The sequence below is a fragment of the Panthera pardus genome, unplaced genomic scaffold (genome assembly GCF_024362965.1).
Source record: "Panthera pardus isolate Hobbes unplaced genomic scaffold, ASM2436296v1 HiC_scaffold_21, whole genome shotgun sequence".
In the NCBI taxonomy this organism is placed as follows: domain Eukaryota; kingdom Metazoa; phylum Chordata; class Mammalia; order Carnivora; family Felidae; genus Panthera; species Panthera pardus.
Genome location: NW_026526777.1, coordinates 25,920,197 through 25,942,237, shown reverse-complemented (window position 1 = coordinate 25,942,237; position 22,041 = coordinate 25,920,197). Strand labels below are relative to the sequence as shown.

Below are 22,041 nucleotides of genomic sequence, written 5' to 3'. Positions count from 1 at the left end.
CCTGCCTGAGACATCCACTAGAGGGGGCTCCAGGCCCACCTGTGCCCGTGCCGGCTCCCGGAACCTCAGGGATGCCAGGCTGCAGAAAGCTTGATGTTGGCAGACCCTCTCCAGAAGGAGGGGACCCCCTGCCTCTCCAGAGGCACAGTGGGGTATTCAACAGCCATTTCCTGAGCACCTGAGGTGTGAGACACTGTGCCAAAAACTAGGGCTACCGCCTAGGAGGGGAGACAGCCACAAGGATATCTGATTGCTGTTCAACATGAGAAATGTTACGTTCAGATGAGGAAAGTCGGTGGCTGTGCAGAGGAGGGGTGAGTCCTGCAAGGCAACACTTCACAGGAGAGGCAGTGAAGCAGACAACAGGTTACCCTGTCTAGTGCTTACCCCAGCAGGCTGAGGTCCGACGGCCTGCCCCTGGCCCGGATGGGACCTCCTGAGTACCCTCTCCCACCCCAGCAGAGCCTCTGCTTCCGTCGCTGGCCCAGGCCTGCTGCCTTGCCCTGGGCCCTCACTTTAGCTTCCCAGCAGCCCTGCATTCCTCCCCAGCCCCGCCCCCAGGGCCAGCAGGCCAGTGCTGAGGCAGGCGGGAGAGGGGACAGACAAGCTGGAGAAAGGCTGACAATCCTTCCTGTGTCCCTCTGTGGTCTTGTAAACCAGGAGTGAGCCACCCTATAAGTCCCTCTCCTAGTGTGCTCGTCAAACCCTCTGGGCAGTCAGGCAGTTTATTCGGGCTGGGGGACTTCGGGCAAGTGGCTGATGTAGTCTTCTTCCCAAAGGCCTGGCCAGACGGGAGAGTGCACTTTCCTGATTGCTTAATTCTATAACGAGAGACATAAAGAGAGCCTCTTGTAACCTCCCCGTTTCCAGCCCAATGCAGAACATCAGATAAACAAAGCCCCATTGTCCAGCCCTAGCGACCACCACAGGATAAGTTCTGCAGCCCCAGGGGACAAGAGGACAAAGAGAGACTTTCTTCTCAATTTAGGGATTTGCAGTAAATTCAGGAATTCCTTTTAGGGCTCTCAATCCACAGTTGGGTTTCTTATTTCATAAAATACAGCTGTTGGGAAAAAACTAGGATAGCAGACCCTCAGGACAGGAGCCGGGCCTGAGGGCCACAATCTGTGACTGGTTCCCCGGCCTTACGGTTCCCCGGCCTTCCAAGGCTGAGACGGTGTGGTGGAGGGTTCGCGAAATAGGCTCGCCCCTCCTCCATCCACCCCAACACTATACACCATCTTCCCCCAAAGATCTACAGGAACCGTCCTTTCTACGGGGATTGGTGGCCTGCTCTGCCACCTACACCTTATGCCCTCAATTCTTGGCATGATGGAAGGGCCACCCAGCCTGCCTCATAAAGATCAGCCGAGCCAGGGAAGGATGCACCCTGGAGGAAAGAGCTGGGAACAAACCACTCGAGACTGTCCCTGCGGCCACCTCCTAGATGATAGTCTTGGAGTGGAGGTGGAATCAGAGTGTATTAGAAAGGTCTCCCAGATCCCGGTGGAAATTTTCTGTAGGAACATACCAGGCCCCAGGGAAGTTGAACATGAGCCCTGGACACCAGTTGGCATCCTCGGGGCAGTAGCCAGCACCTGGCCACACTGTCTGGGTCAGGTTTGAGCCAGACGCTCCTCTGCTTGCTTGTCCCGTGGTTTCACCTGTGCTCTGTTTTGTCTTCCCTCTCTCATCCTTTCTCCCTCTCTCTGGCCATCTTGGGCGCTGTGTTCTGAAGCTACTCCAACCGCAGGTACCGTACCAGCAGCAGAGGTAATGGGCATGGCATGGGACGGTGCAGGTGGAGCCCAGCCCAGCCAGGGTGGAGAAGGAGGGAGAGGCTCGGGATGAAGGCATGCTCCCCGCTCACCCTTTCAGTGGTTGGGAAGCCAGACCTGCAAGGAGGATGTGTGTGGGGGAGGGGTCGGAGGAGGTCAAACACCCCCTCTTCCCTTCACTTACTCTTGGCCTCCTGGGATGGCTCAGGAAGGGCCCCCCACACACACACACACACACATACACACACACAGGCTCCAGACCCAGTCTCTGCACCTGCAGGTCTCTTAGAAGCTGAGCGATTACTTCCCCTGACCCACCTGGGCCCTCGCCTAGGCTTGACATCTCAGAACGCAGAGAGAGGGTCCACAGCCCTTGGGTGGCCAGCTGTGCCCCTCGAAGGAATGCTGCACCATGAATGAGAGCAGCTGGCCCCCATCTGCTGGTCAGGCTGCCATCCCCTGAAAGGGTGACCTACGGGTGAGCACGCTGTGCATGCCGACCACGCATGCTGCATGGGGGCCCGGCACCAGCCCTGCCATCTACCATGGGTTCTGGTCAGCGACGACGAGTGAGCTTGTCCTTGGATAGGGCCAGGTGCTCCAGGACCTGGCGTCTTAGCGGGCACCACGGGCTGATTGTTTCCTCGCCCCTTAGAAACCCAGCTTCTCAGATTCTTCAGCATTAAGAACAGCCTCCACTCTCAGGGTCCGGGAGGTAAAGGCACAGCAGAAGGGAGGAGTGGGCAGGCAGGTCCCGGCTTAGGAAATGACCTGCTAACCACATGGCTCCTCTCAAGCCCTCATGTTGTGGGTTCGAGGACACCAGAGGGCGCGTCACCACCACAGAAGGCCTGTCCGCAAGCTGGAGAAGCTAGGCAGGGGACCCCAGGGTTCCTTCCCCCCGCCCTCCTCAGAAGCTGAGGACAAGGCTCACCCTGGCAGAGCAAAGGCTGTGGGGCAGGGGGTCACTAGAGCCTCCTTAAGCTCTTAAGGGGAGGAATGGAGAAGCAGGTGAGGAATCTGAGGGTTGGCTTATGGAGGGTTACCTAGTTTGCTTGCCTCCCCCCCTTGACTCATTTATCCCCCACCCCCGTTTTAGGTTGATTCTATTTCTGTTGCACACCCGCTTCCTTCCGTTTGTTTGTTTTGCCAGACCTGTGGGTGGTGTGCCGCCATCATCCCTCCCTCCCCCAGGCCCCTCCTCCCCGCTCCCCGTCATCAGCCAAGCTGGTGGGTCCCAGGGCCTCCGCACAGGGTCAGAACTCCTCCTCTGGAATAGGAAGTCGAGAGAGGTCCTGGGCCCGGGGACCGTGGAGAAGGCCATCCTTGTACTCTAGGCATTGTCCTGACTTTCTGACTCAAGTTTGCACACGGGTCTCTTCTGGAACTATTCTAGCAGGTGCTCGGGGTGGCCTAACAGGCTTAGCGAACATAGAAGGGGAGACTCGAGGCACCAAGAGAATTAGCTTGAAGCTCGTGGGTCAGAGCTCCCAGCCGCCCCCCCCCCCACCCTGCACCACCACCATCTGGCACCCTGGGACCCAAGGCAGATGGGTCTGGTAGCATGGGGTCTGCCTTGCTCAGTGAGCACCGTGCCACTCTGGACTGCCCCTCTCACGAGTGGCCCCTGCAAGGGACAGCGATCGTTCCAAACCCCCCACTTTCCGCTTCCCGTTTAGAAAAGATCCAAGCCCACCGTGGCATGCACAATGAGCTCAGGGGCTCTGTCCCTCTGTCAAATGTGTTTCCTGGACTCCAGCTTCACATGACATGCTGGTAGAGGCACATTGCGCTTCTTTGTAAATGAGATATGCTGATGGCACCAGCTGTTCTCAGCTTTAAATTCATAAGAACCTTCTGCACAATCTGCAGGTGCCAAGCAATGGAGCCCAGGTTCCACATTTTTGACACGGGCCTGTTATCCAGCCCACTGCTCCCTTCCCTCTCATCTTCCCCAAACCTGGGTGGTTGTTTGTTTTGTTTTGTTTTGTTTTTACCCCAGGCTGATCTGTTCATACCTTACCCCGTGAAAATAACCCCTCTCGTGCACCTGTGCCTGTGGTCTCTAAGGATTGCTGCCCATCTGCCCTGGCCATCTGTGATTTGGCCAGGGTAGTCCACGCGCCATGTGGACATGTTTGGACTGAACCCTCCACCTTGGAATGTCTGGAAACTGCTGTCCTCGTCTGTGACTTAGAGCTGCAAATGTTTGGTGGGCAGCCCCGTGACAGGTTCTGGGGTCAAGGCTGGTGCTCTCCACCGATCACTGACGGACATAGTGCACAGAATCATGGTTCTCCAGCCCATAATTCCTGCTGTAACTAGAGATGCCCTCTTAGCCCAGCAGCATGCCTGTCCAGCCTGTGGGCCACTCTGTCTCTAAGCCCCTCTGTCCTCTACCCGAACCCCACCCCAGGGGACGAAATCCTCTAGATCCCCTTTGACCTGAGCGCTGGACGGTTTCCCCGTGAAAACCTGCCTTCCCCTCGCGCCTGTAGGAGCCTCCAACAACTCACTCACCTGACCCAGAGCCTTTCCTTTTAGCCTCTGCCCTCCCTGTCTGTCTGGCCCTGTCCGGCCATGGGACAATAGATGCAGCTAATGAGTGGGCCAGAGAGAACACTGATTTGCCAGCTGTGACCTCAGCCAGCTGGGGCTGCCTCCTCCATGGTGACTCCAATGACGGGCACCCTCTGGGAGGGCGCCTGGGAGGCCACTCCTTGCCTCTTGTCCCCCTCTCCCTAACACCCCGAGGCTGCTGCCGCTGAGCCGAAGGAAAAGCATTTAGGTGGCCTTCGCCAGTAATGCTTCCTTCTGGTCACGCTTGGTGGAAGGAGCCATTGGAGGACAGGGACAAGACAGTGCAGCATCCTCAAAGTCATTTCCTGTTCTTGTCTCTGACCAGCAGGGCCCTCACCTAGCCTCTCTTAGCGTCTCTGTCTCTAAAGCTGCTCGGGGGACGGCCCGGGGAGGTGCGTGCGAGCCTAGCTGTGGGCCTGTGGGATGTAGTGTGTGTCTCCACTTCATAAGAACTAAGGGGCACATGAGTGTGTACAGCTTTGGGGGGAAATGACATTGATCCAGGGGGCCCCGGAAATGCAACACCACTGCCCAGGTCTGCACTACACAGAGTGGGATAAGTTTAACTCAAAAGGAGCGTCTTCCCAAAGTTTCTTGATGATGCCTTTTAAGTGGTCATAGAAAAGGGGGGCCCTGCGAACACTGTATTTGCCAGAAATTATTAGAAAATACCCTGTTGAGGAGGAAGCAGATCAGAGAAAGACCTGCCCCGATGGGCAAGACAGCCTCTCAGGTTTCCTTCCTGCAGCACAGAGCAGCAGGAAAAGTCCATGTGTGTCCATGGCACAGGACCTGCAAGGGGCCAGCCCTGGGAGAGAGCTGACCTTGGCCTTGTGGATCTCTCGGGCTTTTCCGTGTGTCTGTCTGTAGGTCTTGGTGAGTGTGATCGGTGAATTCCCTCATGCTGAGTTTTTATAGCACTGAGCTTTCTAGGCCTGGGGCCACCTTGGACCTGCTTCAACAGTGGGGAGGGAGAATGGTCCCCATCCCACACCTTCCCGATGTGTGAGTCAGGAGGTATAGGGAATATAGCACTGCCTGCTTTGACCCTGCCCAGGAATCTTTGGAATGCATGGGACATACTTGGCCACCCAATGTGACTTCTGCTGTCAGCAGCCTCAGGGTCCGGCACTGCCTCTGATCTTGCAAATAGGGAAGCAGTTGGGATCCCAGAACAGCCCCTCCTTCTCTATGGGGACTTGTAATATTGGACACCCAGGGGAATGAAAGGGCTTTTGTTGGTCAGACTCTTGTTGAAAAGGCCTAGGGTGTCTTCATTCTCCCCTGAGAAAAGCTCCCTGTCACTTGTCTCTCTGGCTCCCTCCCTGCCCTGGCCCCATCCCGGGCAGTGAGCTTATTTTCTTCCTAAACTTCTAGAGATTTAGAGATAGGCCTGGGATGTCGCTATTCCTCTGGAGTTACAAGTGTCTCGTATCTTAACATCCCTGCGTTCTGCCCCATAAAGTCGACCCTGATCAGATTACAAGAGATGGCAAGAGGAGACGGGGCTCTGTCTCTGATTTGCCCCCATCATTCTCACACCTCGGCTTTGGCAATATTGGAACGAGAGGGTCACAGGACAGCCCTTTGGTAGCTGCCATGATCCTCCTGTAGAAGGAAAGCAAGCCTATGGAAGCGATGTCACATAGACAGACCTAATCCCCTGGGGCTGACCAACGTCGAGGGTAGCTTCAGATGGGAGACGAAGGTGTGAGAGTGAGCAGAGATCTGAAGCAATCCCCTGCAGATTTATGCAAAAAAGAAACCCACAAATGTATCTCGCTTGCGTCCTGGGATTTCTCCATCTACCAAGCACAGACTATGCTGTGGCAGCATTAGTGTCCCTCCCACGTCCTGATGTGAAGGGGAAACCCAAATGTGCTGGGAAGAGAGGAGTTACTACGCGTTCGGGAGGACTATCACTGGGCAGAGAAGAAGGGAGGAGAGGCAGGGCCATGGACTAGAGCTGAGTGCCTGGGGAGGGGTGGACAGTGAGACAGGAGACGCTGGCCACGCTGGGAGGCCGACCTACAGAGTGGGGATTGTTCTCTCTCTGGTTGGGTTTGGGGGTGTCAGAACTCGAGGAGCCATGAGAAAGGGGAATTTGGGAGCGGATGGTTGGGAATGGGAGCCGTCGGGGTGCTGCTGCGGGACACAGCCGGCCACCTGCCCCCCTCCAAGGCTGGAGCTCCAGGGCTGCTGCCTGGCCTGTGTCTGGGTGGCGCTGGCCTGGGACCCCAAACCGTGCCTGGGGCCGGAGTGACTCGGTGCGGGTCCTTTCCCATCGCCACCCTCACCCTCACCCTCGGCCGGGTGCATGCTTGGCGCTTTGAGCCACACAGACCATGCGAAGAAAATGAAACACGCACGGGGCTTCATTCTCTTCCTCGCCCATGGCTGTGTCCTCTCCCTGTGATCCTCTGACCCGGTCCGTCACGCTTGCGGGGGCTCCCGGGTACCGAGCCCCGTCTCCCCACCGGGCTGCCTGCCTTGCACGCGGGGGCCGCGAGGCCAGGCCGGGGACGCCCGAACCAACCGGACTCGGCTGTTTTACATTTCCCTCCCAGCTCCTCCCACGTTGCCCCCGACTCCGGTGGGTGCGACGGGCGCTGTGAGCAGTACTGACGCTACTGCCACCGCTGCCACCACCGAAGCCACCACAGTCCCCACCATCCCAGGTGTCGCACCTACCACCATCGCCACCACCACCACCACCACCACCGCCGCCACAACTACAACCACTGCCGCCGCCGCCGCCACCACGGAGAGGCCTCCCGCCACCACCTCCGGGACTAAGATGCCCGAATCCGGTACTGCCCACTGTCCCTGCGCCCCGATCCCTCCGCGGGAGGCTCCCCGCGTGGGGGGGGCGGGTCTGGGATGCCGTTGGCCACCACCGCCCTTTGTTTCCACTTTGAAGGCACCACACGTGGCGAGGATTCTCAGTCTGGTAGCCTGGGGGCACGGAGCACCTAGGCCCATCCGTGGGCGGCTCTCCACGTCCCCATTCTAGCCTCAGATCTGTGTTCACAGCGGGCCACGCTCCTCAGGCAGGGTCCCCGGGTCCCGGATGGGAGGGCCGCCTCCACCTCCGCGCTAAGCAGCAGCTTAGGGCTGAGCACCCTGGAAGGGAGAGAGGACGCGGGCCTGAGCCCGGATAGTTGGCCTGAGAGGGCTTCCTGCCCCGGCCGTGTCGCATTCAGCCCTGCAACATAGAAGGCTGAGGCGTGGGGAGCGGCCAGCCCTGCCGGGCAGCTCTGTTCCCAAAACCCTGACTTCCCTCACATGTCTCCCAACAAAGCACGCTTCCGGCCGCCCCCCGCCCCCTTTTTTTAAAAGAAGAGCTTCCGGGAAAGAGCCTTGCCAGGGAGCCCCATAATGCCCACGCCCCTAGATGCACACCCGAAGGGAGAATCGCAGCCTTAAGAATTGATTCCAGAACTGGCCTGCTGAGCCCAGAAAATGTGCTGTCCCGTGTGCAGCCAGGCCAGGAAGCTCTATCCTTCCAGCATGAGGAGAACCCCTGGGCAATTTAGCCGTCCCTCTAAGAACCAAGCATCAAACACTCTTTCATTACCATCCAGGGGAGGGCCTCTAGTTCACAGAGCCCACGGGCCAGCTATAAAATCAGTGTGATGCAGCTGGCAGGGGACGCAGGAGGCATCCAGAGCCCTCCGCCAGCAGCTGTAAGACTGTAGACCCCTCTGCATCCTGGGCAAGTCCCTTTACCTTCCGAGGCCTCACGGCTCAGCACCTGAATGAGGGTGGAGGCTTAATGCACCGTGTGAGTATTGTCTTTAATTCAATTACGTGAGCCCAAAGGGGAGGCGAGTGATACATCGGGGACACGGTGTTCCTCAGGCCTTGAAGGCATGGATTTGCTTTAAAGATACAATATCCAGAATTGAAACAATACGGACTTTAGGAAGACGTTGGCTGAGGAGAAGCCTGGCAGGCCATCAGAAGCTCCCACCGGTAGTTTGGTGTCGGGTGTTCTTTGGGGCCACGATGAGGCATCTTTGCGTGATAGCAGGGCCCTGTGTCCCCGTGAATGCTTGGAGGTCACAGAACAGATGCACAGAGAAGGAAGAAGGGGACTGGACCTTGCCTCCCAGCAAAGTCACTTCCCTCTGGAAAGATCAGCCTTGCTGCCACATAGGACTAGCCCCATTGACGCTCACACGCGACTTCTAACTGTCCAAGACGCTGCAGAGGACCTGCCTGTGCCCCTGAGTTTATCTTTAGAGCCTGGGGACACCCCACAAACATCCTCACTTCCCTCAGTACAGGAGAGTGGTTCTGCCAGCCACGATTTTTTTAACCGTCTTTCAGCTTTTTCATGTCTTATATCTTAGGACCAAATGTTTCCTAAATTTCCTTTCCTTTAGGGTGAAACGGGGCTTTTTATTTGGCCTTAACTTGTCTCTTTCAGATTTCAGGGGATACCCCCTAATTCTCCCTTTCTGGGAGCCCGCAGAACAATCCATGCTTCCTCTCACGCTTTTTGTGCTTTATAGTAATTGATAGCTCTCCTTCTTGGTCTTCCTCTCTGAGTTTTTCAGTTCTTTAGCAGTGGCACTGCCTTCCCCCAGCTCCCACCTCTGTGTCATTCTGCTCCAGTCATGCCCCAGTCTCCACGCCCTTTACGAGAGTCAGATTTGGGTCAGTGTTGTATTGGTGGCCAAACTGTGTAAACCCAAATTCTCTGGCTATTTCCAGGCCCCAGAGCTGAGGAAGAAGAAGCTCAAGTTCCCAAATCATGAGTTCTCATAATTCATTCCCACTAGCAAGAGTCGTGAGATTCCAAGGAGCTGGGATTTGGGGTGGCTTAAAGCCGCCAGTACAATGGAAACACCTGGCAGATAAGTAAAGAAGCCTATCTTCTGCCCTCCCCATGGAGAATGCCCTGTGGTGCCATCAGTGGAATCTCTTTCTTGGCCCCTCACCTGACATGAATCCTTCACCTGGGGCAACCCGCAACTGACAAGGTTGTAGTGAGAAGGCACCCCCCGCAACTGACAAGGTTGTAGTAGAGAAGGCACCCCCTTTGAAGTAAAGACCAGGAGCTCTTTTATCGCTTCCCCAGCCCTGCAGACTCAGTCACATGTCAAACGGATAATGAATAAATGCATCACCAATGTACTCTATTCATTTATATTTGACAAGTGAGTTAGTGACAGTGCCCCCTTGCATGCTAATAAAATATACAGGAGCCACACTTGTAAAGTCTTTGAAATACAAGGCTTCATGCTAGTACTCCACCATTAAATCTTTGCCGGGAAATGGGGTAATCAGACTGCTGGGACTCTTGAAAAATGATTACGTTTGAAGATTAGTGCCACTCTCCTGTCCACAGGCTATGGTTTCAGACAGTGCGGTGGCTTTGATAAAGTGGCCCCCAGCTCATAGGAACTAGATAATTAATGTCTTCCGTACTGCATGGAGATCAAGCCTGAAAGACGATTTAGTGCCGAGGAGCCAAAAAAATTGGATTCTTCTGGTGTCTCAAACGCTGGGGATTGGGGGTCAAGAAGGAGTTCTCTTCTTTGGTTCCCATCTAGCCCATGAGAGGGAGAGGAGGGGCTCATACTGTCTCTACTTGGGACCCTGGGGTTGTTGACCCCAAGTCCCCTTAATCTGAGGCCATGTTCCACACAATCCAGGATCTTACTGACCCAGGGACTCCCGAATCACCTGTCTGCGTTACCGTCCTCCCGGTTCAGGAGCCCTGTAAGGCTTTCCCACGTTTGGTCCTGAACTTTCTACACATCACGACTCTTGAGGGGTTTCTAAAGATCCTGCTCTCCTTCCTGTAGAGTGTCTGTAGCTGAAGGGAGAGAGGCTGGCACCTCTTTGCCCCTCTGTCTGTAGGATGGCCAGGGGAGCTTTGCCCAGCGTCCGGGTTTTACTGCACCATTCCAACCCATGACAAAGGATCAAAAAAGGGAAAGAGCCCAGGTCCAAGCCTCCCATGGCATGGATCAAGACCCCCTCTTTCATTCCTACCCCCATCTGTGTGGACACACAGTTTCCAGCTCTCCCTCACATACAGGTCCTCCTGTCTGCGCCCGCTCGTACCTGGATGGCGACCTCTGGCCTGGCCACCAAGGCTGCAGCTTGGAGCGCTGTTGGGCCCCCCGCACAGCCACTTCTGAGTCTTCCCCTTCCGAGCCGCGCACGCGTGTGTATGTGTGTGTGTGCATGTGTGTGTGCACGCGTGTGTCTCCGGAGCTGCCTGTCTCCTCATCACTAACCCCTCTTCTAACCTGCCCACCAGCCCCCGACAGGCAGTCCATATGGAACGTCACGGTCCTCCCCAACAGTAAATGGGCCAACATCACCTGGAAGCACAATTTCGGGCCCGGAACTGACTTTGTGGTTGAGTACATCGACAGTAAGCATTGCTGAGCGGGGCACGGCGGCAGCTGCGGTGGGTAGCGTAGACGCCATTAAAGAGATCCTGTGAACTCCCCCAGGCTCAGAGGGGCCTGTTAGCCCGGCTTAATTATGACTTAATGAAATCGATACGCACTCAGGCGGCAGTGGGGTGGGAACAGCAGTCGAAGGAGAAGGAAGAGCTTCCGAAGCCATTAGTGGAGGTCTGGGGTTGCATGTGCTGGGGAGGACCCGGGTAGTGGGGCCCTTCGTCCGTTTCCTGCCCAGGATGAGGGTTCCGAATAGCCCCCATAAGAGCCAAAGCTCACTCTGTGTGGCTTTCCTTAACTCAGAATCCACTAGTGTCTGGTTTCTGGTTTCTTCACTAGTTCAGTTCAGACTTTGGGTACCACGGTGTTTTGCTCACAGAGGGATGCCAGTGCCCTACGGTCCAAGGCACAGACCAGGGTCGCTTGTCGCAGAGAGCTGGTGGCTTGAGCTGAGCTGTTCACTCTTTATTGGATCTTGGGATCAAGGGTCATATTCATTACGCTGTAGGGGGTGGTCAACGTATCTCCTTCTTTGAGAGAAGGCCCCTGTTCCTGAGGACTCAGCCCCACCACGTTGTTGTCTAGCGACTAAACCAGCTAACCCAGCCAGAAGATCTCTAAGGGACGAGCAAAGCCAAGTCTTAGTTCTCCGTGGTCGGAAGGGTTCACATCCACCGACTCTCATCCCTAGTTTGGCCCTTACTATTTCAGCTTCCTATAACCACCGTTCGCCCTACACCCCGATAACAAGGGCGCTCCCTTCTCCTGAGGTGTGGATTCTCCACACAGCAAGAAATGAGAGGTGAAACCGGCAGTGAGAGCCAAGGACTGGAGTCCTGCCTCCCCTCCGGTTACCATGAGGGATGCTAACTGGCTCTCCGAGCCTCGCCAGAAAGCTCCCACGCGGGAAGTTTGTCACCCCCAGGATAACAGAGCATTGACTGACCTGCTCTGTAGGAGCAGGAAGTAGGTCATCACGTTTAGTGCCAAGGCTGTAGTGGGGGAAGAAGGCTTGAGAAAGAATAGTGCCGTTGGCTGAAGGGCCGTCACGTAGGAGAGTCGGCGTCGCGTTGGAAAGGCTGGTGGCGCTGCCTGGTGACCTCCTAGTCTGCGCGATGGCCCGACCCCATCCCCCACGCTTCTGCCTTTGACAGGTGACCAGGACCCTAAGCACTGCCTCCCCGGCTCCTCCTGCCTGGCCCTAGGCTGACTGAGGTTTCTGTTCCCCAGGCAACCATACGAAAAAAACTGTCCCTGTTAAGGCCCAGACCCAGCCTATACAGCTGACAGACCTCTATCCCGGGATGACATACACGTTGCGCGTTTATTCCCGGGACAACGAGGGCATCAGCAGTACCGTCATCACCTTTATGACCAGTACAGGTGAGAGGGGATCTGGCCTGGCCGTCCCCTGCAAGCATGGGGCATTTCATTCCATCTCAGCTTCCTGCTTGTCTCTTCTCCTTGGAAAGAAGACTCATCCCACCCATTCCCCACCTTGCATGGCGTGTCTCAGCTCTTAGTCAGTCCGCAGCTCCCAGAAAGCCAGGAGGAGCCAGAGTGCATGCACAGCGGAAGCGGAAAGTGCCCTTCTGACCCTGTGGCGACGCGTGGGGAGTCAGAAAGAAACGAGGACAGAGGAGGCCGCCTGGCCCCCTGGCTGTGCCGGCTACACGAGGGCTTGGTGTGTGTGCGATCGTGGGCGCTGCGAGAGGGTCTGGGGGCTGCCGGAGTGCAGAGCAGCCTGCCCTGTGCGCACAGGACGTGGAATTAAGGGATAGGGCCACCCAAGGGTCTTGACCCAGAAATCTTCCCAGGATCGGCATGTGTGTCACTGCCCTGCCACTGTCATCTGTTTAAAAAAAAAAAAAAAAAGTTCCAAAGTGTGTGACACGAATTGTTCGGGGCTTTATCCTGGTTTAGTTTTTTTGTCCCCAGTTTGCCATGGCTTAAAAGTAGTTGACTTTCTGTCATGCTGGGGAAGAGGAAGGAGCTCTCCGGGGGGAGGATAGTCCTGGCTCGAAAGGGACTTCGGCTGTAGCTAGAGAAGCAACCTCAGTGTGCCAAATGAACAGGCCACTAGGGGCTCAGTAAATGGTATGAGGTCTGGGCGGGCAGGCAGTCTGGAGACTTGAGGCCACCTGCTCATCTGTTTGTGTGTATCTTCACGGTCAGCAGGGCAGGTGGCCGTGCTAAGCCCTGAGGCAAAGGGTGAGGGTGGGGGAAAGAACCAAAGAGAGAAAGGGACCAGGTCCTGCCCCCAGGATGTCCTAATCAGGTGCAGGTTAGGAGATATGAGCATGGCGGGGGTGGGGAGAAACACACAATGATTCATATGACCGTATGAATGTTGACTCCGTTATTCATTACTCTTCCTGTGGCCAGGCTGATCCTGGTAGCCTGCATCTTGAGATTCACCACCCAATTGTATAAATGTCTCACTCCACCCCTTCTAGCCTGGTCCCTCCTGGTCTGGACGTTCCAACCTCCTCCCCATGCCTCCGGCCTATCCTGCCCACGTTCATGCTGTCAAGACTCAGGGAGTCTGAGTCCGGCTGCCTGCTTGAGGCTAGCCCAGCCAACTCAGGCAGGATGTCTGAGCGAGGGGCCAGGCCAGCTTGGGAGCCAGGCAAGGGAACTGGACAGTTGACCAAGTAGAGCAGGTGGCTGGGCTCTGCCCGACCCAGGCGGGGTCTCAAGCTGTTGCTCATCGGCGCGTGCGTTTAATTTTGTTTCATTATCAACTTGAGTCCAGCACAGAGGCAGGAGGCACAGATAAGATTCGAGCCTGGAGCCGCTTCCTAGGGAAGGCTACGAAAGCCAGTGCAGACTGCTTCTAGACTTCTCCCGGGACTAAGTCCTGGGGCTGAGAGTGAGGGCTGAAGAGAAAGAACCAGAGAGAAAAGGGCCAGTCCCCGCCCTCAGGGATGTCCCAGTCTGCCTCTAGGTATCAAACGTGCGGTACGGGGAGAAAAAAAAAAGATGATGGATAATACACTTCTGAACATTGACTCAGTGTTCTTCTCTCTTTTCCTGTGGTTGGTCTGGAGAGACTGATCCTGATAGATTGCTTTCAGAGTGAGTTTTCCCAGACTCCTCCGGGTGCACGCCGGGGTGGGCGGGTTTGTGACCCGAGCTCTGAGTACATATTGTTCGCTTACCTCACTGGCTGGCTAGAAATTACTATGTGCAAACCACACGGGGAAAGGAAATATGTTCCTTTTCTCAAGTTTGTGTGTGCCTGTGTGTGTCCAGATCCTTCGAAAACGCACGCTGTGTATCCTGCGGGTGGAGTCCAAAGCCAACTTCACACGATTCCCTAGGTCCCAGGGTCTCATCAAAGCAAGAGTTTATGAGCATCTCTGGGTCCGACCACTGGTCATTTAGGTGACCACAGGCCATCACTTTAGTCCACAGACCCAGACACGCAGCAGTGGTTCAGGGGGGAAATAGAAGGAAACCACGAGGAATGCTAACTGGTTCCCTGACCCTCACCGGAAAGATCCCACATGGAAAGTTAATCACCTCCTTGAAGCTTTTAAAGCCAAAGAGACCCAAGGGGCCACACACACATAGCCCTGGACTCTAAGGGGCTCACGAACTCTTCTGTCCTGGGGTCGGCTGGGGTCAGCAGGGTGGGGCGAGGTGGCAGTACGCAGGTGCTGACAGGGGGCCAGACAGCAGACTGCCTCAGACCTCAGGAAAGCGGGAGGAGGCACATTAGGGGACCTCACTGTGGTCAGTTTTCTGCTGTGTTTGGAAGAAACCCGGGATGGGGCACGGTGGTGATACAGAGGCATCGGATGGTCCTTAAGTAAGAGCAGCTAAGCCTAAGTGCATTTGAAGGAAGTCTGCCCCTGTTCTGTTTGCTCACCTCCCCCTGTTTGTGAAATGTAATTCTTCTGCGGACGTTGAGTGACTGGCCTTTGAGTCGTGAGAACTGTCTTGCAGACGAATGGCCTATTTCTGAGCGGTCTTGTAGGGTGTGGTGTGGAAGGCACCCAAAATATGGCCTCTGGTCTAGAGTCAGAGGCACTTGGACCTGAGTTGGCCAGACGTCGTGGGCCGCATGAGCAGGTGCTGTTCTGGCTCCCTGTTCCAGCGGAAGGTGGTGAGTGTAAGCGCACCCTGGTCTTTGAACGTTGTCATTACTGTGTCCATTAGGAATCTTGAAACACATTGAACAGATCGATTAAGAATGGTGTCGGCGGCCAAATGTAATACCCTGAAACCTCCCTACAGTGCCTTCCGTCTCTCAGAGCCCACTCCGTCGGGTCACGTCCTCCGTGAGCTCATCTGGTCCTAAATTGCTCTCGGTACTTGAGAAACTAAATCATTTTGATGGGGTCCAGTTGAACCCACCTTACCTCAGATCCCACTTGGTTTGGGTTTGGGTTCTTTCTGAGATATCGTTGGCATATAACATCGTATTCGTTTCAGGCGTACAATATAATGATAGGATATATGTATATATTGCAAAATGACCTCCACAAAAAATTTAATTAACATCCAGCACTCCTCATAGTTACAAAACCCACTTGGATTTGAACAGGCTTCTGTGTCCAAACCTCACAGAAAATTCTTTGCCCGTGTGGCCACTCTCCCTGGAATTGTGAGCTTCTCTCCCAAGAGGCTCGTGGAGGTGGCTTGTGGGGGTATATCAGAACAAGCATCATGAAGGTGGTAGGGGAGCAAACAGGTCACTGCACACCTACGAACCAAATGCTCTGCAAAGGACAGGAGCCACCATCCAGACTCGGGGTGTGGCGCACGGCCAAGCCAATTTCCCAGTGACCCCGGTCGGTATCCCAAGCTAACCATATTAAATTAGGATTAAACTGATCATTCATAAGTGTTCACCGCCTACTTGTTATGTGACCAGCATCGTGCTAAGCCCTAGGGGGGGCTCAAAGACTCCCCTGTTCTCAAGCCTTTAATAGTATAGTTGGAAATCAGGACCCAGGAAACAGAGCAACTGAGTATTACATTTCGTGAAGTAGACAGGGGTGAATTCTGAGATTGCTGTAAGCCAGAGGAGTGGGAGATTCGGGAAGGCGGGGTGGAATGTGGAAAGGTAGAGAGCAAGAAGGGCATGGGTGTGTGTGGGGGGGAGGGGAAGAACCAAGTGCCCGGAAGGCCAGGCATGACAAAGGTGTCCCGGGAGCATAATACACGATGTGTCAAGAAAACAGAGCACTGGAGGAGATGTTGGGAAGATGTTAGCTGGGAACACTGGGCTTACAGCTGCAGAACTGGCTGGAGGGACAATGCGAGGTGAACAAAGGGATCGCCCCGTTGGAAAGTCAGGACCGGAGGACAGGTGAGGGGAGGAGCCAAGGCTGTAGAGGTGGTTTGGGGAAAGACCCACTCCACGATAGCAGTTGAAACACTGAGTAGAGAGGGGCTTGAGGTTTTCCCGTCGGGATCGGAGAAAAATGGTGACAGGAACTGGAGACCGTGCAAGGTGAAGGAGTTCACCTGTAAAAGGACAGTGCCTGCGCTAGAGCTGAAAAGACTGGCGGCTGCCTCTAGGGTTTTTCTTTTAAGATGCTGGGAGCTTCCCTGTATTTAAGAGCAGAAGGGAGGAGGCAGCAAAGAGGAAGATGCTGGAGGGCTTGACGTCCTTCTAGGACTGAGCCACCCAGGAAGGGAGAGCTGCCACCAGTGCCATGGAGGAAGGGACAGCTGTGGAGACTCTGAGGTTTCGGTGGTCACCCGAGTGGAAGGGGGGAAGCCGCCCACCCAGGGAGAGGGTAGCGTGGGGCAGCGCGGAGAGGGAGGAGCAGTGTGGGAGGATGATGAGAGGGGGATGGAGAGATGGGCAGGCAGCAGCAAAGGCCCAGTCGAGGAACACGTAGCTTACGAGCTCTTTGCCTTGAGCAAATCACGTAAAATCTCTGTGCCTTAGTTTTCTCATCGGTAAAATAGAGCTAATAAAGCCTACCTGATGGGATGGTGAGGGTCGAATTAGGTGCTGGGTGGAGACGTACTCAGAGCCGTGACTAGCCCACAGGAGGTGCTTCTGTGTGCACTGTGATAGTGGGACCGTATCCAGTGGGAACAGGTGCTGTGAGAGAGAGAAACCCGAGTGGCTGGTTGGGGGAGGGGGCTTTGGCTTTAGCTGTGAAGGTCTGGGAAGGCCTTTCTAAGAGGAGGTGACATTTGCCGAGGCAGCCGTCTGAAGAAAGAGCGGCAGATGCCAAGGCCCTGAGGTAGGGACATGAGTGGCCAGTGCGGCTAGAGGAGTGAGGGTAGAAGACCGGACTGGAGAAATGTCCGGGGCCAGCTCGGGTGGGGCCTGCCAGGACAGGACAGAAATCTAGCTTTTCACCCAGTAACAATGGGAAGCATTGGAGGGTTGAAGCAAGGAAATGGTTTGCTCCTCTGAGGGGCTTGGGGAGGATCTCTCTAGCAGCCTTTCATGGAACAGCCTGCAGGGGTAGGGGTGGGAGGGATGGGCCATCCCCGCACAACATACACAGATCGGGTAATCACGCCAGGGCAGCCAGAGCACAGAGAGCACGAAAGCATTTATTTGTCAGTCTGCCCCATTTGTCCACCCTCTTCTTGGTGCATTCCCTTGCCCAGGCACAGAGAAGGCTCTAAAGACAGTTTCTGTGCCCAGGAAGAGCAAAGGGTAGGATCGCACCCAGACCCCTCCCCCACAAAAAAGCATGTGATGGAGACCCTGGAGCATGAGGGCTCCTGGTCACCCCTCTGTTCCTCGTACTCGTCCCCAGGAGGAGGTCCCGTGCCTTGGCCCGGGGCTCCATGGGCTCTCTGGGACCCTGCTGTCACCTGGCTCTGTGAGACGCCCCTCGGCTCGCCAGGCTGGTCCCGGGGCTACTTTGAGTTGGCTCAGTTGCTTGGATCCTGCCGCTCCTCCCAAGTCTCGGTTTCCGTGGCAGGCTGGGAGCCGCTGCTGTTCTCTAATCCACAGAAAGGAGTAGGGTGAGTGGGTTTTGCCCACGCCACACCCCTTCCCAAACCCTCATGCCAACCGTTGGGTCATCCAGAATACCTACAGAGGACACCTGAGCTGCTGTCCTCTTGGCCCACCCAAGTGCCCCTTGGATTGTGAAGGGGTCAGCCCACACGGGGACATGTCTTCACGAGCACTGGGAAGGGACAGAGAGGGACTCATTGTCATGGGGATTGGTGGCGGGGGCGGGGGGGACCTCCACGCGTTGGAAATGGCTTGCAAGTGGCTGGACGCTGAAGGCACGGCCCCGGCCCCCGCCGTGCCGCCAGCCCATCCGGGTACCCGAACGGGGATTGTCTCTGCTGTCAGGGAGCGCCCGATCCAGTTGGGGGAGCATGAGAAGGCACAGGGCATCCTGGAGCCACACCCTGCCCAGACCCACTGCCCAGAAGCCCGGTTGGCTTTGGGGCCAGGTTGGTGGGAAAGGTTGCCATTCTGTGCCTGTGCAGGCCTGCGAAGGTGTTCTTCCGACAGGTTTTTGCCATGTTAACCATGGCCCCCGTTCCCTGGTGGGTAGCAGAGTCCCGTTTCCTCACCCCAAGCTCGTCCGTGGGGAATCGCACCTCCGGGGCCGATCCCGGCCTTCCCTCAGTCCCCACCGGGCTGTGACCAGCCGTCTGGGTTGCAAGAACGCCATGCCCCGTCCTTAGGACACTTTCCCTTCCTGAAGGACCTGTTCAGCCTTCTGCTGCTTATTCTGCTCCCTCTACCCCCTTTCCTGTGCCTCTTTTCTGACCTTCCGACCTTGGCTCTTTAATTATTTTCTCTTTGTCCCTGTTGTGGGGTAGTTTGGGCCAGAGGGCTGCTAGGTGGTAGCGTAAGGCTCCAGGAGGAACATCGACGTGAAGTAGCCGTTCTTCCCTCACCTTCCCCTCCTCACCTTCTCCCGTGGGAAATCATTCACGTGTTTGCTTCCGGCCCTCCCTCCCCCACCAGCTTACACCAACAACCAGGCGGACATCGCCACCCAGGGCTGGTTCATCGGGCTCATGTGCGCCATCGCCCTCCTGGTACTGATCCTGCTCATTGTCTGTTTCATCAAGAGGAGTCGAGGTGGCAAGTACCCAGGTAAGATGTAACGGGCGAGTGGGCTTGGGGGGGTGGGGCTGGCAGGCTTTCCTGGGAGCCGCCGGGTCCCCTGCCGGGTCCGGGGGGTTTCTGTTCTCCCCGTGAGCCCAACCCCTGCCGAGCTCGGACGTACAGTCCTCCTGCCTGGTCTGTGCATCTGAGAGGTGCCGGAGAGCAGTTGAGTTAATTAAGCTCGCCCGAGGTGGGCGGACGGCGTGGTCCAGGCAGCTCCAAAGAGGGACTAGAAGGAACGCTAGCTCCTATTAAGAATGACCTTCCCTCCCCTTGGCACACCATCCATCTGCTTAGCAAATGGACTTGTTTCAACCTGAATCCCATTAGGATCCTGTGTCCCAAGGAAGGAGGAAGGAAGAAAGGCATTTTCTCTGTGAGAGAGAGAATGGAGAGGGGAGGGTCTGGAGGGAAGAAGCACACCCGTGAGGCTCTCGGTCACTGGGCTGTAATGACAGATACCCCAACAGAGGCTCAGGAGCTCCTGCGTGAAGGGCAGGCAGAGGCTGAGGGGTGGCTTGCGTGATTCAGACTCCATTGGTCCTGAAGGAGCTTTGGGCTTCCCAGAGAGTCCCAAAGCGCCATTTCTCTTCTGGGGGCCTCAAGAACCACCAGCCCAGACAAACCAAGGTCAAGGACAAGGACCTCTGGCATTCTTGCTTCTGGAAATATTGATTGTTTTTCAAACAGGGGCAAGAAAGCCATCTGTCTGTGAGGGGGTGGGTAGGATGACAGGAGACAGGATAATGGATGACCCAGAGAGTGAAAATCCTGCTGGTCTGCAAAATGAAATTACTCCCTGCCCCCTAAAGCACAGCCCGTGCTCCCCAAATGCCTGCCTCTCCCGGCCTCTAAACAAGTCCTCCTCCGGGGGCCCCCTAAAACTCAACTCAGAGAGAAGATTCTTTTATTTCCTTCCCCTGCCCACATTCCCTCAGACCCCAGGATTCTAAAGAATCTCCTTGAAGTGAGGCACATGTCTGTGAGGAAGGGCAGGAAATTCTAATTCTTCATTGGCAAATGATGTTTTCTTTCACTTGGTTGTGCTGCATTGGGATTGTTTTTCTTCTATAAGAGAGAAAGCTCTAGAGTCAGGGAGTAGAACGGCCTTACTGAGCTCACCCCCAACCCCCCACTCATCAGATAAACTCTGAGCCTTCCTTTGCCTGTGTAGAAAGTGTTCCATTCCAGAAAGCTCTCAAGGCTTACTGCCTTCCCTCCAGATACAGGGTAGGGCCCTGGTCCAGTAGAAAGATGAGTGAACCATGAGGCCTGGGCTCTAGCTTTCACTCTAGACTTTATTCAGTTACTAATTAGTTACATGACATGTTCTTCATTTTCCAAGGGCTCAGTTTCCCTCTCCTTAAATGGGGCGATTCTCCTGCCCTGTACCTCAGGAAGGACACATAAAGAGCCATCCGTGTAAGTGTCCATTGTGTGCCAGGCTCTGTGCTGAGTGCTCAGGACACCAGAAGAAAGATGATCTGTCCCTCAACACACTGCATTGGGCACAGAAGGAACGTCACAGCATGAAACAGGGCCTTGGAGGGGTGTGTACAAAATCACACAGGAGGTATAGGGACAGGGAGTGGCACAAACAAGTGAGGTCACAGATGTGAAAGCATTTTCCATTCTGAAGGTGCGTACAGAGCATAGGGCCCTCTGCCCTCTGCCCAGGGCACTCTGCTAGGGGCTTTTAAGAGACAGACGCAAATTATGATAAGAGAGGGCAGACCAAGAGAGGGTCGCATCCATTGGGTGTTTGTGGCCAACCTCACGGAGAGGTGGTGGGGAGCCAGGTGGGAGGACATTTCAGCTGCCAGTGGAGATGTGCAGAAACCGCAGCCATGAGGAAGCAGTGGCGCCATGAACTTGACACCCGGTGAAACCAGGGAAGGACGAGGGAGGCATTAATGGCGCCTCGTTGAGAGGGAGAGTGTTGCTGAGCCCAGAGGCGGTGCCTTGACCGTGCAGTCAGGGTCCCAAGGAGCAGAGGCCTAATCATCGTGTCTGTGTCTTTGCTTCTCTTACCGACCAAGTGCGAGAAAAGAAGGATGTTCCCCTTGGCCCTGAAGACCCCAAGGAAGAGGATGGCTCCTTTGACTACAGGTGCGTGATCTGTTTGACTCCTGGTCACCCTCGCGTCGGGTAGGCGGCTGTCCTCACTGCCCCCTTGTCATCCATTGGTCTGTCACTTCTGCCTCTCGGACGGCCTCTGCTCGTCCTGATTGCGCCGGACACGGCTGCCTCCTTGAAGGCAAGACCGACGCTGATTTGAGGAACAGCATTTCATTCATTCAGCTGCACAGCTCAGATTTTTTCGAGTTCCTTATTTGTATGTTTTCACCTTTTTACTGTGAGAGCACATGCTGGGAACCCCCTTGCTACGAAACGAGCTGTTGGCTTTCTCTCTGCCCACACCCCCACCCTGAACCTGTAGACAACCGCCCGGGGAATGGACGTTGTCTTGAGAGCTCAACTCCGTGAGAAATGAGGGGTAGTGTTGGATGTGGTGGGTGGGGAGGTTCTAGACCTTTTCCTCATGAACTTGAATGATATCTCTGGGCTCTAGCCCAGAACAGGCCTTGGAGAGGCCTCTGGCCAGTGCCCGTCTCAAATCAGAGGACTGAGGCCCAGGCAGGGAAGTGACCTGCCCAGGACGCCCACCCACATCTGCCACCCAGTGAGCTGGTGGCACAGCTGGAGAAGCCAGGGGCCCGACTTCCAGCTACTGCTAGTGGGCAACATCACAACCCCCCTCAGACCTGGATGGGCCTTCATATCGGGCATAACAAAGTTGTAATCTCCCTTTTGATGGCAAATGTATGTTGAGTTAAGGAAAGATGCTGGGCGGGTCCTGGAGTCTCATTCCCAGACCAAGGTGGGCGGAAAGAAATGCTTTGATCGGAGCCCTGCTTCCCCACCCCCACCCTGTTACTCCCTGGGGTGACATCACCCCGCCTTCCCCTGACCTCTCCTTATCCTATCCTCGGCCTCCGCCACTGTGCTCAGCAGCAGCCGGACAGGCAGAGTCAGCTCAACGGGCGGCAAAGACACTGCCCACCAAGGAGTCCATTGGGACGCTTACTTACGTCCATCCATTCAGTCCCGACATCTCCACGAGCCTCTTAAAAGGGCAAACACGAGAGGCCCCTCCCCTGACTGTCCTCAGCACCCTTGCTGGGGCCCATCTTCC

At 55.7% G+C, this 22,041-nt stretch overlaps 1 protein-coding gene across 19 annotated transcripts in view; it reads left to right on the top strand.

The window, feature by feature from the left end:
* Positions 1-22,041, top strand: part of NFASC (neurofascin) — a 178,277-nt gene that overhangs the window by 151,973 nt on the left and 4,263 nt on the right. For 10 of the 19 annotated variants that reach the window (XM_019432978.2, XM_019432988.2, XM_019432959.2 and 7 more), the window contains 6 exons: positions 1,739-1,753; positions 6,926-7,168; positions 10,636-10,752; positions 12,014-12,166; positions 18,702-18,833; positions 20,885-20,954. In XM_019432978.2, the coding sequence (XP_019288523.2) occupies positions 1,739-1,753; positions 6,926-7,168; positions 10,636-10,752; positions 12,014-12,166; positions 18,702-18,833; positions 20,885-20,954 (730 nt within the window). The remainder of the gene's footprint in view (positions 1-1,738; positions 1,754-6,925; positions 7,169-10,635; positions 10,753-12,013; positions 12,167-18,701; positions 18,834-20,884; positions 20,955-22,041) is intronic. The other 9 variants (XM_019433083.2, XM_019433082.2, XM_019433068.2 and 6 more) reach the window with 4 other exon arrangements.